This window comes from Colius striatus, chromosome 5 (genome assembly GCF_028858725.1).
Source record: "Colius striatus isolate bColStr4 chromosome 5, bColStr4.1.hap1, whole genome shotgun sequence".
Classification (NCBI taxonomy): Eukaryota; Metazoa; Chordata; class Aves; order Coliiformes; family Coliidae; genus Colius; species Colius striatus.
The window spans coordinates 2,189,253-2,205,780 of record NC_084763.1 but is presented as its reverse complement, the minus strand read 5'-3'; the positions used below and the strand labels follow the sequence as shown (position 1 = coordinate 2,205,780).

Sequence of the window (16,528 nt, the reverse complement as noted above, 5' to 3'; positions counted from 1 at the left end):
GGTAAAGTCATGGAGATCCCTTGACAATTACCTCATGGGCAAAGTAGGTTTGCCTTGGGGAAAATGAATTTATTGCCAATTCAAGTAGAGTCGGATGGTGCAAAACTCCCCTAAAACAGTTTCCCACGACCTCAAGGTTTTTTCCCTCACACTTTTCCCCTCACTCCTCACTGCTGGGCAGCATTTTGCCAGCCCCAACTGGGACCTCCTATGGCTGAGGCTGGTTTGCTGTAGAGATGGACATACACAGACTGTCACAGAATCTTAGGGGTTGGAAGGGACCTCAAAAGATCATCCAGTCCAACCCCTCTGCCAGAGCAGGACCACCTAGAGTAGGCCACAGAGTTGTATGTATTTTGAACAGGCATCCCTCCCTCTGAACAAAGCCAGAGTTTGTGATCAGAGGAAGATAGTAAACTGTGATGTTTGGAACTTAACATTCAGATATCTGATTTAGATTAGAGGGAGTGGGCTATAATTATAAGTCACCTTCATTTTTCAGCTATGCTAATTTAGCTGTGCTGTTTCCCTTGGTTGACATGTTAAACATGTAGTAATAATAAGGTTTTCCCAAGCGTAATTACCAAGTACTCTTGGCCTTAAAAATGCCTCAGTAATACCCGTGCATGGTAAGGAGGATACAATAACAGGCTGTGCTTTTGTCAACACCATTTGCATTTGATAATGAGAGAAAACAAACAATTTACATTCAAAAAATGCTACATGAGCAGTAGGATAAGCTGGCCAGCCAAAGCTGTTGTAAAACATACTGGCTGGGATTTCCATAAGCCCATTAAAATAAGGTAGGGCTGGTGATTTAAATCAGCAAGAGCAAGGCAGTGACGTGTCCTATCAAAAATCTGTCTTACAAAACCATAGATGTGTGTGTAGATATAGATTAGCACTCTCCCAGCCAGCTTTTAAGACAATGAATTACATTTCTCTGCAATGAGTGGTTCTAAATCAAGAGTTTCTGATGAGACAAAAGGAAAGGTGAAAAAGAAAAGAGGCCTTGGCCACTGTAAGACATCTGCTGTTACTTAGGAGCATGGGAAGGTACCTGGAGTTGCCCTCACAATGAAAGGGAACAAAAGTACACTAACCCTTTGCTTACTAAGCCCTTTTAAAGTTGATTTTGATCCCTGGGTTTCCTCCTTTGTATTTCCTTCTGCTGTGGCAGAAGCTTTTCCCTTCTTGTCACAGTAATGCACCAGACAAACGTGAGTAAGGCAAAAGCTGTTTGACTGTGGATGGCAAAGCTGGTTTGTTGGAGGACTCTTTAGTCCCTTCCAAAAGCAGGTGAATTTAGCTGGAGGCAATGCACAGACTGAATGGAGCAGTAGTGCAGCACCATCCTTATTTTTTCAGTCTCCACTAGCATGACACAAACATTTAGACCTGAGTCAGCAATGCTGGTCAACACAAGCACTCGGTGTCCTTTGACTTGCACCTTATAGTCTGGTCAGAAATTACTATTCAGTTACTTAGCTCTTTGGGAACATTGATACAGTCTGACTTGTACAGGAGAATTCAAACACAGGGGAGGCAAAGTTTATCTAGTCCCAGTGAATTCCATGCGTGTTAGGGACCCATTCTCTGGTACTGCTGTCATGCTCTTAGAGCAGAGAAGCCTGTGAGAGAGGCATTTTCTCACAGTAGCAGTGCTTCAAGAGAGGAAATACAACTAGAATGTCTAAACTTAAAATAAGCAATGCAGCACTCATGAAACAAAATGTTGGGGTCTTCTATTGCAGCATTTATCTCGAGGTTTTATTTAACATCATGACTTGCTCAGATAGTCTGTGAATATCAGTGGATGTTGTTGTATCTGTTTGGTTGGATGTCACCCTATTAACACAAAACAAAGCCCAGACACCACTATGCAGTGATTGCTTGTCATCCTCTTTTCCCTTATGTCCTCTTCAAGCCAAATGATAAAGTCATTCAGGTGTGTTAGAGCTCTAACAACTTTTTCTTCCTTAAAAAATGAAAGATACTTCTGCCTGTTTTTTTCTGATGAGACTGAATAACTTAGTTTAAACATTGGCTTTACTCCCAAGTTTCCTGCTAGAAAACAGGGAAGCCAAGCAGGCTGATCTTGAGAATCCAAGCCAAGAGTTTGCTTGTGATGCTGTTTGCCATGCCCTGTATCAGCAACAGGAGTGCTGTAAATACTGTACAGCTGTGAGTCAGGTATTCTTATCTTTCCAACTTGCAAGTCTATCAGATAGAAAAATGTTCTGTTCAGCTTCAGATATGCAAATTTATGCAAATCCCGACCTGCTCTTATCACAGAGATGAGGTATTTCCTTTAGTCTCCAGGGAAAGAAAGAAATATTCTATTTTTAATTATGGAACGTGATGCACTTTCAGACCTTGAGGAATAAGGTAAAATCTACCCACACAATGTGTGTGCTACAGAGCTACTGCCCTAAACTGACTTCTTCCTCTTGCTGTTGCTCTGTCGTGCTTAAGGATGCTGAACACTTCTGGCATCAACTTGCAGGTTTTTTTACCAGCCTAGGAAAACATTTGTTAGCCTGCTCTGATTTCCATGTCGTTTCTTCAAGGTATTAGTGTAAGAGACTTGAGCCTCTAGTGTCAAAATTCACAGCCATGTAAAATAATTGGTTTGAGTTTCCCAGTACACGTTAGAAGCCTCTGAGAATGCAGCATCTCACAGGTTGGCTGTAACACAGTCTGCTCTCTTCAATCTGCAAAACAAAGATAAGTTCTGGAATCTGTTTTTCCTTTCACCCAGCGTTCCTCGATTGCCTTTTTGTTGTTGCTGGTTTCTTTTTTCCTTTCCTGCCCACAGTTCTGTTCATCAAAATACACTTAAGATTCTGCCCCTAAAAGAATCCAAACCTTATCAGCAAATCCTGGAATCTTATCTTCTGGCTTTGGGAAATTGAATCAAGTCTGACACGATCTTAAATGTCTGCCTAGATTAATACAACAGGAAGGAGAAAAACATTTCTTCTTTTACCTGCTGAAATATCTTTTCAGGACCATTTTGTTGATACTTTTGGCTGAAACCAATGCATGATGACAGTTTAATTTGTGTGTCACTTTATACTCCTTTGGAAACATTGAAAAAAACACACTCTTGTTATTTGCAAAATGCAATCAGAGCTAATCCTCCCATGCTTTAGTGACAGGAGTTTTCTACTTGGTTGGAGGGGGGGTTAAAGCTTCAAGCACAGGGAAACCAAGGTTAGACCTTATTTGTCTTTTCCTCTCAGGAAAAAAACAATATTTGTCAGTATAATACCATTTAATTTATAGATCAGGCACCTTTTGGTCTTTGGTTTGATAAACAGCCAACTAATAACTCGTGCTATAAATATGACGTATCTGTTTTCTCCAAAGGGGAGGATGATAATAAACAAGGGTGTGCAAACACGGAATTAATAATGCCTTGGGAAGAAAGCCCTGACTTTAAAGCTGAAGTGGTGTTTACTTTCTGCTGTGCAAATTGAGAAACAATTGGCTGCTGCATTTTGCATTCCCTGTTAATTTCTGGTTTTTCTCATCTAACCAAACGAGGAATGTGCTTCCCATGCTTCATGGTATGAAGTATTTGGTCTGTCTGGTGGGAGCAGAGTCTCCTCCCCAGCCATTACAGGGAAAAGGCAGGTTTTTTGTATAAAAGGCATTCAGACAGGAATCTGCAGCATTTGCTCTGGGTTAACTTCATTAAGAGACTTCTGTCAAGCATTTTAACTAATCTGTGCTTGGGCAGGTAAAAATATTGGATTATGTCTTAGGAGGTAAACTTTCTTCCTTTTGTGAAACAGTTTGATATCCACTGCAGAAGGTTCTCTGTATCAGGTTTACAAAATCTTTATTCTGTGCCTGTGCTAAGTGGTTTTGAGAGGTAATATTTGGCTTTCTGTGGGTATGCTGTGACCAGCAGTGTTGAAGTCCCTTACTGTCTCGTTAAATCTTGCTTAAATTAGGTTAAGCCTGCAGTAACAGCCATGAATTCAGAAGGTTTAATTTGATATAAAACTACTAAAAGGACCATTTAAATAAGTACATATTGTAGGGGAAAAAATTACATGTTTTGTTAGCTTTAAAGAGAAAAGCTTAATTGTAGAGATAGAAACCTGCTAAAGAGATGATGAAAAGTTAAGCTGAGTGATAAAAATGTTATGCAGGAATCTATTCCTCATGTATTGTTGTCTTTTCCATGAGTCCTAAAACCAAAAGAATATATACAAAACCCCCCCAACCACTCACACCAGCCAACCAACCAAAAGATAGTTGTTGATATAAAGATAACTGAGGCAGAACATGGGCCAGGTAACTAGCAAATGTGTTTTAGTCTAAATGAGACTTAATATAAACTGTAGAGGTTTTCAGTATTCTCTAGCCTTGTGGGTTCCTCTTCCTTCTACAGTTTAATGCCATGCCAAGTGTGCATCCAGGCTGGCTGAGTTTCGACTCTTCCAGATGTGATTGATCTGAGGTTTTTAAAGAAGTTGAGCAAATACAGTGAGAGCCTTCTCATTCAACTTTTCCAGTTGCATAAAATGCCAAGCAGTTCTAGATTTGTTCATTGAAGACTCAGTAGCATGATGGTGTGAACACTTGCCAGGTTAGCAATGGACTGTGACATGCTCTTCATACTGAAGTAAAACAAAAGCAATCCAGGCATGGTTTGGGTTTACAATGGTGTAAAAACTTAACACTGCCCACACTCTTCCAGTTAAAGAAACCCAAACCTCAGTGGAAACACTGGGAAAACCTCACTGTAGATTTAGTTTAGAGACAAGAAAAAGAGAGTATTCATTGTTTAAATCATTCAAAATCGAGTGCTGCTAAGTAATAAAACAAGGCATAAGTTTAATTTCAAGGACCCCTCTTCTTTCCAAATGTCAGATACTAAAGAAACTAAAGATACTTTCCTGAAAATGAGTCTGGAGTGACCAGATTTTGGGTACAGATTTCTGTTTTTGCTTTGTGAAATGTTGAAAGTTTGATAAGTCTGGATTTTCAGAAGATGCTCTGGATGGAACAGGGTGTTACTTTATAGGAATCACAACATGTAGCCATACCATGACCTTTGGGATTAATTAAAGTTTCTCTGAGAACTAGTCTATAGGTGTCAAACAAATTTCAGGTGGCCTGTCTTTGGGCATCCAAATGAGTTTTTAGAAAAGTGGCCATGGTGGCACATCCAGGGTTGGCTCAGGACTAATTCCTATATTGTAAGCAGAACCAAGCAACAGGCCTGACTGCCCACTGTCTGCTGTGAGCAAAGTAACCTCCATAAAAAACATCAGCTGAGACTCGTTCCTTTCCTTACAGAGATCTATAGAAAGGCTTGAAATAAACCTCAGGACCAGCAACCTTGAGCAGCGAGGGCTGTGTGGAGACCACTAAATCCTTGCAATTTATGGCTTTGCCTTGAAGGGGGAAAAATAGCTGCTACATTTTGTTCCTTTTCAGCAGCAGCCACCCTTTTGAGCAACCATGTGTTATCTCTATTGATGGTATGCAACTTGCAGTGGAATATGAGACATCCCAGGCGATCGATATGAGCTGCTCTAATCTTTTAGATTACGGCCGAGCTCCAGAGATTCTCACAGAAAAGCTTCAGTTGCACGTGGACTCGTTTGCTCATGAAACTGAACGTGAACTTGGCTCCTTAGGACTCTGTCATGACTGTCCTGTGAAGCATCTGTCACGTGGGGAGGCTGCAGACTTGTGCAGTGTGGAAAGAGCACTCTGCTTGTGAGCATGGTGAGAAGGAGCAGATCAAAGCAACAGTAGAAATAGCAAGTAAGGAGCCAAATGAGGCTGATACAAGACTTGCATTGACTCTCTGACAAATGAATGGGAATGATAACTGTGTTGAATGATAAAAGTGTTGGATGTGCAGAGTGTGACCCTCTTTGCACAAGTGGAGTGTGGATAGTTCTCCTGATGTAAGCATGGTACAAAGTGAGTCCCACTTGGGAATGGAGATGGGACAGAAGAGAGCAAAGACGAAGCTTGTACTCAGTTGTCATCTAGTTGCTAAAGCAGTCCAAGGAGCTCGCTGGGGAGCTTTTTATCTTAAGAAAGAAGCATCTAATTGGCTCAGCCCCAGAAATGGGTCTGGCCCAGAGCTGGGGAGAGTTTCAAGCAACTTCTCCCAGGAGCCATCCCCTTCCCCCTTACCAGACTCAGCCCCACACAAGCCCGTGGCAGCAGTGTCTCGCGCTTTTCCGTTAGCTCCACTTCAACAGTTCCCTTGAAACGGTGCATAAAATGTTATGCTTATTTATTCCTGCTCTTCGGGGGGACGCAGTCTTGTGAGTTAAACAGAGTGGATTCCAGCATTCATTTCAGATGATAAAACCTGCCTATGCCATATGAGGAGTCAGGCTGTCTCGGCATACTAATGTGCTGCAATCCAAGCGGCCGCATTCATATTCCTCGTGGCTGTCACTGGAGATACGCCCGTTCCCATAAGTATTTATCCCCCTTCCAGAGTGCCCTTGCAATCTCATGACTGCTTTTCAGGAGTGCTTGGTGGCTTATTCTTTCTCCTCAGCACACTACAGAGAAATCACTCTACATATTCAAATTGGAGGAGAGAAATGTGTTTAGGATAACTACCACTTAGCACACAGTACAAATTAAACCCAGATGATATGATTCTCTCCCTCGCTCCCCAACACTCCTATTAGAATTCATATATTAAAACAAGAGTCTTTTGCATTACAAGTAACAATTTAAAGTTGATTTAAACTTTTTTTCCTTGCACTTGACAGGCATTTTTTGTATAATTGATGAGCTGGATATACTGGTAGCAGTTAAGATTTGGGGGGTTGTATTGTGAATGTTCTGTTGGTACAGAATGTTGAGTAAAAGAGAAATGATTCAGACCCTTTTTTTTGGTTCAGAAAGCTATGGTTTTCTTGGCTAAGATGGTTTATTTCAATGCTACTTCAGACTGACTCATCTGTTTTGTGTTCTGCTAGCTATTCATTGTGGCTAATTTGTACTCAGAACATAATATCAATAGTGCAGTCCTTTGCCTCTTTGCATCTACATTGATCAGCTTTCGAGTTCTTCATTTCTGATGTACACAGAATCATAGAATGGTGGGGGTTTGGAAGGGACCTTTAGAGATCATCCAGCATGGGTTGTTCTTCAGTAAAGTTGTTGTTGGCAGCAGGGTTATGTTTTAGAGCTAGTATTCTACAGCAAAATTAGGATAAAGGGTTATAATTTGGCAGGAAATCTCAGCTGAAGATTCTGAAGCAGGAGAGATGGATTTGGGGCTTGGTATTTTTTAAAGGCCTGTGCCTCAGTGCAGACTACACTATAAGGAAGGAAAAGCCTTTGTTCTTCACAAGTTCTTAGTGACTCACCATCACTTTCTAAGGAGTGCTATTTATCAATATTCAAATATTTCTCTTTTCTGGAGGCACTGTACACATCTCAGCTCTCGCTTTACTTTGCCAACAGAACCTTTGCAAGAGCTTCTGAGAGATCCTCCAATGCAGCCTCAGGTTATTAATAAACTCCACCTGTAATAAATGTAGCTGTTCCCATTTCTTAACTTTTCTAAGTGTACAGTTGTTTGTATGCACTCTATCCTGCTGCTAGGTACAAATGTCAGGAGAATGCAGAGGAACTGCAGGTTGTCTTTTTCATCTGCTCAGACTGCTTTGATAAGATATGTCAGCAGCTTTGCAGGTGACCTGTTTATCGATCAGGATGCTGAACAGATGCATTTGAACAGACTTCTGCCAAGCACCGAGGTTTCTTTAGTCTGCTTTGCCCACCAAAAATCGTTGGAATCCCTGGTAAAGTGAGGATTAAACTTTAACAACCTCTGAAGTTCATAAATCAACAGTTTTTGTCTATTTGATCATCTTTGTGCCACTATCAAGATCTGTCCCTTCAAACAGTCTGGTTCCTATTCCCTACATAGTTTGTTGACTAAGTAAGTAGGAATTAAAGCAATCACAGGCAAAGACATATCCAGTGTGAGGGGGAGACTATACAAATATGCTTTAAACTATAAATAGAGTGTAAACCAAGAAAGGACAAGCATCCTATCCCTGTTGAGTGCAGACATCAGAACTATGAGAGGCTACACCATGATAAAGACCTGTCTCACCTGTCATCTGGTCTCCAATAGCCAGATGCCTGAGGAAACATGCAAGAACAAGCCAAGGGAATAGCAATCCTTCCCTTCCCTAGGCATTAGGTCTTGAGGAGTCTGAAGCCTGTGGGTTGCAGAGGTTTTGCATTTGTATTTAATGACATTAGGTGACCTTTCTTCCATTGATCTAATTCTTTGAATCTCCAGGAAACCCGTTTCTGATGGACACATGCTGTAATTTCCCTCCAAACAGGAAAGTCAGAGTAGCAAATGTCACCACACCTACGACAGAGTTACCAGTTCATTCTGTGTGAACAGGATGGAGTGGGGTGGAAGTGTGGTTTTCCTTCAGGAAGTTAACATTTAAATGGACCTAGGCTGGCTTGGATGTTAATACATCACCGAGATAAATGGTATAGAGGAGAGTTTATTTCATTGCTGCTACGATGCTGGCAGGAGAGTGTGCTCTGTAATTGATTAACAGGGCACAGTACATTGACTTATATGGGGAAAGCTATTATATCTCAGTAACAGGAGAGTATATATGATTCTGGGTTTAGTAAGTAAAAAATTGGATTCTGCAGGAAATAACTAAAACTGCTGAAAGAACCAAAGGTTCCCAGGGCTTTTTTTCCCCCCACTCTTAAATCTTTGGCATAACAGCACTTCATGTTATGAAGGAAGTTTAAATAGTGCAATATATTCAGTGGAACTTTCATACAGGGCTAGAAATATTAGCTTATGTAAGCAGTCTTTAACTTGTTTTTTCTATTGGACCTAAAGCCATGAGTAGTTATTGATGAGATTGAATATCTATTTTAAAATGTCTCCTCATTTGAAGTGGAATCCTTCCCTGTAATTCACACACAGTTCTGGTGCAGTTCCTGTATTTTGACACCTAAATAAGCAGGTGGATTGGGGAAGGGAGGGGGTGGACATGGTGGTTTCCAACAAAGAGAAAGTGAGGGGGGTTTTTTTGGTCTATTCTTCAGCTTATTAGCTGATTTCCTAAAACAGGCATAGGAAGCAAATTTGATGGCAAATAGAAAGTAACGTTCCCTGTGGGATTTCATTTTTCTGCTTTCACCATGCCAAGTTTCTCTGTCTTATTCTTTTGAATAGCAGAGGGTGGGTTAGTGAAGCAGAGAAGGCAGCCTGTAGAGGGAGGTGAGGGTTTAGAAGCCAGTACCCCTTCCAAGCAAGCTTTTCTGTATTTCCTTTTCTGTTGCTTCATCAGTAGTAGCACCAAGGTGGTAGCTGTCAAAATATGGAGATGTTCTCAATAGTTACTGGAGAGTAACCCTGGAGAGGGTTTTTTTTCAGCTCTTGTATTGGTTCTGAACACATTGTTTAAAATCCAGGGTTTGGGTATTTTTTGGTCTCAGAAATTAAGATCTTGCCCTTTCGGTTTGTTTTCTTGATGTTGCTGTACTTTAGGACAGTTTCTCTGCTTCACAAGATTTTTAGGCTATCATGATCAATAACCTCTTATTAGATTCAGTAATTCATCAAACTGCATAAGTAGCAAACAGTTTTTTGTAGCTAAATCCTTCTATTCCTGATATTCTCCCACAAAGATGCAGATATTCTTCTCCACTCCCCAGCCCAGCATGAAGCAATGGATGAGGCAAAATCCTATAAACATGACAATTTACTTTTAAAAAGATACTAAAAAGTCCCCTAGGAAACAGCACAAAGGTGCATCTTCAACCTTATCTCTCATTGTTAATTGGAATATATTTTTTCCTGAACAGTAAATATTGTGTAAGCCTACAAGAATGCTCTAAAGAGAGTTTGTTCTGTATCTTTAAACATTTCTGATTAAGTAGTGTTCTCCTTTAAGTGTTTCATTCCATTTTTAACTAGACTTTAGAATTAAGGACAAATTATTTCAATGCCTAGCTGGGGAGGACTGATAAGGAAATGGCAGCAAGAGCTGTTTTCTGTCAGTCTTTAAGTTGAAAATCTATTTTTATGACCCACCAAAGATACATGGTAGGTAAAGAAATACTTGAGAAAAAAAAAAGTCAAGTATCTTTGTCTGTCTGTGGTTATGACATCTAGGGCAAATTTGTAATGAGCTCTTGAATCTGTTAGATTCACAGAGTCACAGAATGGTGGGGGCTAGAAGAGCCCTGCAGAGCTGCTCCAGCCCCTGCTACAGCAGGCTCCCCTGGCTCAGGGGGCACAGGAACATGTCCACGTGGGGTTGGAAACTTCCCGAGAAGGAGCCTCCACACCCTCCCTGGGCAGCCTGGGCCAGGGCTCCCTCACCTCAGCACCAAAGGACTTTCACCTTAAGTGGAACTTTCTGTGTTCCAGCTTATGCCTGTTACCCCTTGTCCTGTCACTGGGCACTGAAAAGTGTCGCCCCATCCTCTCAACATCCATCCTTTAGGTACTAGAAGCGCTGGCTTCTAAGTTGCTTGTTCTGGCTTCTATTCTTAAGCGCTAACCTTGTACTACTTTGCTTTAAATACTTGTAGCCTCACACCTAGGGTCTTAAATGTAGGGCTTTGCTCCTTGCTGCAGTCCCAGAGCCAAGGAGAGCCCTGTGGGCTGGTGGCACACACGCTGTACCCTCCTGGCTACCAGCTTCTGACCAAACACACCAGAGCCAAAGCAGAGGGAGGAGGGGAATCGATCCTTCTGTTCTGTGGTATAAACAATAATGCTTAAAACCATTTATCTTCCCTTGTCAAAACTCCATCATTAAATCCTGTGGTAGTGAACTTTTACAGTCCCTGGAATTGTCCTTTAATTCAGTGCAAAGCAATTGCCCTTTCCTCTTGCCTGTACTTCTGTGCTGGTATGAATTTTGTTTTCTGCCTTAACAAACTCTCAGACGTTTGTGAAGGGAAGTTATTTCTTTTGTTAAATGTCAAAGTACTGATTCATGAACAAATGTTCCTGGGTATTTCTGTGGTTCAGTTTCTATTGCTGTGAAAGTCATTTTATTTTTTATTACACGAGACTGGAAATTTCAGGAGACCTGTTTTACAAATGATTCACTCACTACCCTTATTTTCCCCTTAAAGTTCCTCTTTCGAGGGTAGGATCATTTCAGCCTCCATGTGTGATCCAGTCCCACCACATCATAAAATCACAGAATGGTAGGGGTTGGAAGGGACCTTTAGAGCTCATCCAGTCCAACCCCCCTGCAGAAGCAAGGTCACCTAGATCAGGTCACACAGGAACGTGTCCAGGAGGGTTTTGAAGCCCTCCAAGGAAGGAGCCTCCACAACCCCTCTGGGCAGCCTGTGCCAGGGCTCCCTCACTGAAACAGGGAAATGGCTTTTTCTTATGTTGAAGTGGAACTTTTTGTGTTCCAGCTTCATCCCATCACCCCTTGTCCTGTTGCTGGCTACTATAGAAAAGAGGGATGTCCCAACCTCCTGACACCCACCCTTTAGATATTTATAAATGTTAATAAGATCCCCCCTCAGTCTCCTCTTCTCCAGACTAAACAGCCCCAGTTCCTGCAGCCTTTTCTCATATGAAAGATGTTCTATACCCTTGATCATCTTGGTGGCCCTGCACTGGCCTCTCTCCAGCACTTCCCTGTCTCTCTTGAGCTGGGGAACCCAGAACTGGACACAGGACTCCAGATGAGGCCTCACCAGGGCAGAGTAGAGGGGGAGCAGAACCTCCCTTGCCCTGCTGCCCACACTCTGCTTGATGCCCCCAGGCTGCCATTGGCTTCTTGGCCACGAGGGCACATTGCTGGCTCATGGTTAGCTTATTATCAACCAGCACTCCCAGGTGTCTCTCTGCAGAGCTGCTCTTCAGCAGTTCGACCCCCAGCCTGTCCTGGTGCAGGGGGTTGTTCCTTCCCAGCTGCAGGACTCTGCACTTGTCCTTGCATTTTCTACCTGTACCAAAGCTGTGTGATGTGGCTGGGTGGTAGGTATGGCTGCCTATCGAGGGCTTGCTAGAGGCATAGTTCCAGTATTTCCAGTTAGAGCAGAGCCTGTGTTGAAGTCCAGGTGTTTAAAAGGTATTAGTCAAGCTGACTGGTGCAAGTATGGGGTGTTTTTTAGGTTGTACCTGACTTGCAAATGAGTAATTGAACCCACATATTTCACCCATCTGTTGAAACAAGTGAAGGAAACACTAGAAAAAAGGGCAGTGCATTAACTACCTGTTTGAAAATCAAAAGCCAGTTCTCTCATTCTAATTTACAGAACTTCATACAGCAGTGGGAGATTTGTTTTAAACCTTCCTTCATTAGGAAGGCAAGGATTTTCCATCTTAGATGCTAATAGCAAGTTAATCTTCTTTATATCGAGTCAAACGGAATGGAAGTGCTCAAATGGATTACAGAGATTAGATCTTTTTAAAAAATGGTTATTTTGTTGGGGTTTTATTGTAAACCTGTAGGATGTGCTAATCCACAGGCACTTCATGTGCCCTCCTTTCTTTTCTTTTTAACATACCAGGTTATCAGCACTTCTGTCACAGAACTGCAAGTTGGACTCTTATCTACTTCTTGCTAAGCTTTCAGGATAATATTGTCTTTAGCCCTACATTTTTACATCACCAAAACTGTTCCACATACATCAGGACAGGCTTTTTGTTTCACTGGAGTGTCCCTAAGGAGAGCCCACGATTAGGCATGACTGTTACTTAATTTTGTCCTTTGAACTCCTCATTTCTCATGCCCAGGTGTGTGTATTTCTGGGTCTTCTCGTGGTTTTGGAGGTTCATTTTTGGTTGTGTTTGGTGGGTTGTTTGTGGTTTCTTTGACTGAAATGTTGGGTTGTAGCCACATGCATTCCACATGTACAAAAATAACAAAGCTGTGGTATTGCTGCCAAGAAAAAAGGGCACATTGCCACTTAACATGTATGAATAATTAACAGCATGAAGTAAATCTGTTTTCTTGTGTTTCAGAAAAGTGTGATGAGCCCCTGGTCTCAGCACTGCCCCACTCCTCCTTCAGCAGTTCTTCATCTATGGCAAGCAGCTACGTGCCAGGGTATGCCAAGTTGAACAAGAGAGGAGGTAAGGGACCCTCTCTACCTTTGCCTTCAGATATGTTGAAGAAAAAAGGAAGATGAATGATAGTTTTAATATGAAGATGCTTTCTGTGTGAAAGATGATTGCTTTTCTTTGTTTTAATATCTGAATTAATTTCACAGGAGTGACACATTTAAACATGGAAATGAACAGAAAATTAGTGTTCAGACCACTCTTGATGTTATTTTTTTCTCGACAAGATCAATCTATAAGTCTTACAACCTAAAGTGTCACTGACTTGTGAATCAATATCAACATTTTGTCTTCTTATTTGCATTGCTGCTTTACTTTTCCTGGTGCTGCCTGGATACCATATTCTGCCTCCTAAAAAAAACCCCAACAAACAACATTGAAACCAAAATGGCAATCTTTTGTCTCTGAGTATTTGTAAACAGAGTCCAAAATGCTATTTAGCTATTTATAAATGTTAATGAGACCCCCCTCAGTCTCCTCTTCTCCAGACTGAACAGCCCCAGTTCTCTGCTGTATTCAGACACTGATTTACAGGATGGTCACATCGTGTTAGTAACAATTTTGCAGTTGTTCTGGTTCGGTTTCCTGCTATATGTATTACCACTGGAGGAATGCACATCAGAGTTGAATGTTTTCAGCAGTTTTAGGAGGCTCCAGGAGTTTATTCCTCGTGTTTGATATCGCTTTGTTTACAAATCCTGTAACAAGCAATCTCAGCAAACAGAACTCAATCGTCATGGAATGGCATTGATCTGGAAACTGTCCCTCCAGGCTGTATCTGTAGGGTATTTTGTTCTATCAGTGGGTGAGGTTGTTTTATGTTTTCCACAGCTGTCTGCTTGGAGCCCTGTAAGCCTTTGCTGACTTAGGGATTAGTACATACACGTATTTCAAAGCAAGTGCAGATTTGAAGGACGAGAGTGTAACTTGATTAGAAAAGTTAACTTCTCCAAATCTGTTTACTTGGTGATTTATCTTCTTCTGTGTTGCTCCTTGTTCCTTTCCTGATCCCTGTTTCTCGTTAGGGTAAGCAAAGGGAAGCAGCCTGAGGTCCAGTTTCTACGTCAGTGAGTCTTTGACTTATATAATTATTATAATGCCAGATCTGTGTTTCTGTAATCACAAAAAGCCAGAGGCCTGGGGGAAAAATGCACATGGGCTTTATATCTGTCTCTGTCACTGATCCCCAGAGCACTCCAACTGTCTCATGGGCTGCCTTCGCTTCTCTGCTTTTCTGGCTGCTTTCAGTCCCAGCAGCTGTGGCGAGCAAGCACAGATGCATTCATTTTAGCGCCATGGGGAGAAGTAGGGAACAAGAAAGCTAAGGAAAACAGCCTGTTTGGTGTTTTTGTGAACAAAAGAAGGTGTTTCCTCTGCTGTACCGCAAATTACTAACACATGTCACTGCCATTAGTGCTGGGTGAAGCAAGTCAGGCCTGGAAGAGGGGGTGAAGGACCTTGGAGTCTGTAGATGTGGCAGAACTTCTGTGAGGACTGGAACAGTGCAATGAATTGTGTAGTGAAAGCTGGTCTGGGGAAAGCAGAGGGTGGTGACTCCTGACTTCTCTTAATGGCTTGTGAGCAGAAGTTTGGACTTAAGAAGCTAAATGGCACTGACTTAACTGTTCAGACAAAGGTTGCTGTAGTCAGACTCTGTGAAATGATTCCTCTGGAAGTAAGGTCACTTCTCACTTCAAACTCTTAGTGCTACACTGCCTTGTAGTATTTTAAAATAGTTTGTTAATGATGAAAAATATCAGCATTCTGTTCAGTGCCAGGTACCTGAACACATGCAGACATCAGTAAATCTCTGAATGCTGCAACGCCCTTAAACTTTTTGCCTTGGTCGTACTTAACTGAGGGATTATTCAAAGTGGGTTTTTGCAGCTCACACTCTCTACCTGCATAAACCAAACAGTTCCAAGTGTATGAAATGGTGGAATGTGATATCAGGGGAAATATGAGACTGTGCTACTTTTGAAAAAAAATCTTTAACTTTTCAGTATGACTGACAGAGGAGTTACTCACATTGGCACATAAATATAACAGCATTAAGTTATTGACAGCTCTGTAACACCTTCTCACTGAGATTTAGTTAGTAGACTAGCAAAAAAAGATTTCAGAGTTCCTTTTGTGTCATCAAACCTGTTCTCCTGGAAAAGCAGTCTCTTTTCATAGATGGTAGGGGCTGGAAGGGACCTTTAGAGATCATCCAGTCCAGCCTCCCTGCAGAAGCAGGGTCACCTAGATCAGGTCACACAGGAACGTGTCCAGGCAGGTACTAAAGACCTCCAAGGAAGGAGCCTCCACAACCCCTCTGGGCAGCCTGTGCCAGGGCTCCCTCACCTGAACAGTGGGAGAGTTTGTTCTTATGTTTAAGTGGAACTGTTTGTGTTCCAGCTTCATCCCATCACCCCTTGTCCTGTTACTGGCTACTATAGAAAAGAGGGATGTCCCAACCTCCTGACACCCACCCTTTAGAGATTTGTAAATGTTAATAAGATCACCCCTCAGTCTCCTCTTCTCCAGACTAAACAGCCCCAGGTCCCGCAGCCTTTCCTCATATGAAAGATGCTCCAGTCCCCTGATCATCTTGGTGTCCCTGCACTGGCCTCTCTCCAGCAGTTCCCTGTCCCTCTTGAGCTGAGGAGCCCAGAACTGGACACAGGACTCCAGATGAGGCCTCACCAGGGCAGAGCAGAGGGGGAGCAGAACCTCCCTTGACCTGCTGCCCACACTCTGCTTGATGCATCCCAGGCTGCCATTGGCTTCTTGGCCACGAGGGCACATTGCTGGCTCATGGTCAGTTTATTATCAACCAGCACTCCCAGGTCTCTCTCTGCAGAGCTGCTCTCCAGCAGTTCGACCCCCAGCCTGTTCTGGTGCAGGGGGTTGTTTCTTCCCAGATACAGGACTCTGCACTTGTTGACCCTCATGAGGTTCCTCTGTGCCCAACTCTCCAGCCGGTCGAGATCCCGCTGCATGGCAGCACAGCCTCTGGGGAAGACAGCACAGCTGCCTTCTCTTTTGCTACCACCTTACTGACCAAAGTGGCATCAGAGGAGAGGAGAGCTTTCAATTAGCTCCTTCTAGAGCCTTTCAAAAAGCTATCTACGGTAGCTTTTGCATATGTGGTGGCAAGGTTACAGGGTGTAACATCTTATGACCTGCCATCAGTAGAGTCAATGGACTGCATCCGATCATAAGGAGGGTTCTTAGCACGAGTTTGATGGAATGCATTATCAATCTTCCTTCTAATGGTTCCCAAGCCATTGGACCTCACACTTCTCACTAGTACAAGAATTAATGCTGCCCATCATCCGCCTCATACCACTTTAATTTAGGCAAGAAATTGTACATTATTTCAACATAATGTAACGCTACACAATGTAATTGGAAGCTGCTTGAAACTGAACAGAGCCTCAG

General features: G+C 42.4%; 1 protein-coding gene across 1 annotated transcript in view; it reads left to right on the top strand.

Annotated features, from left to right (window-relative positions):
* Positions 1 to 16,528, top strand: part of CNTNAP2 (contactin associated protein 2) — a 908,805-nt gene that overhangs the window by 286,126 nt on the left and 606,151 nt on the right. Inside the window, exon 2 of the mRNA XM_061996383.1 lies at positions 13,004 to 13,114. Coding sequence (XP_061852367.1) covers positions 13,004 to 13,114 — 111 coding nt within the window. The remainder of the gene's footprint in view (positions 1 to 13,003; positions 13,115 to 16,528) is intronic.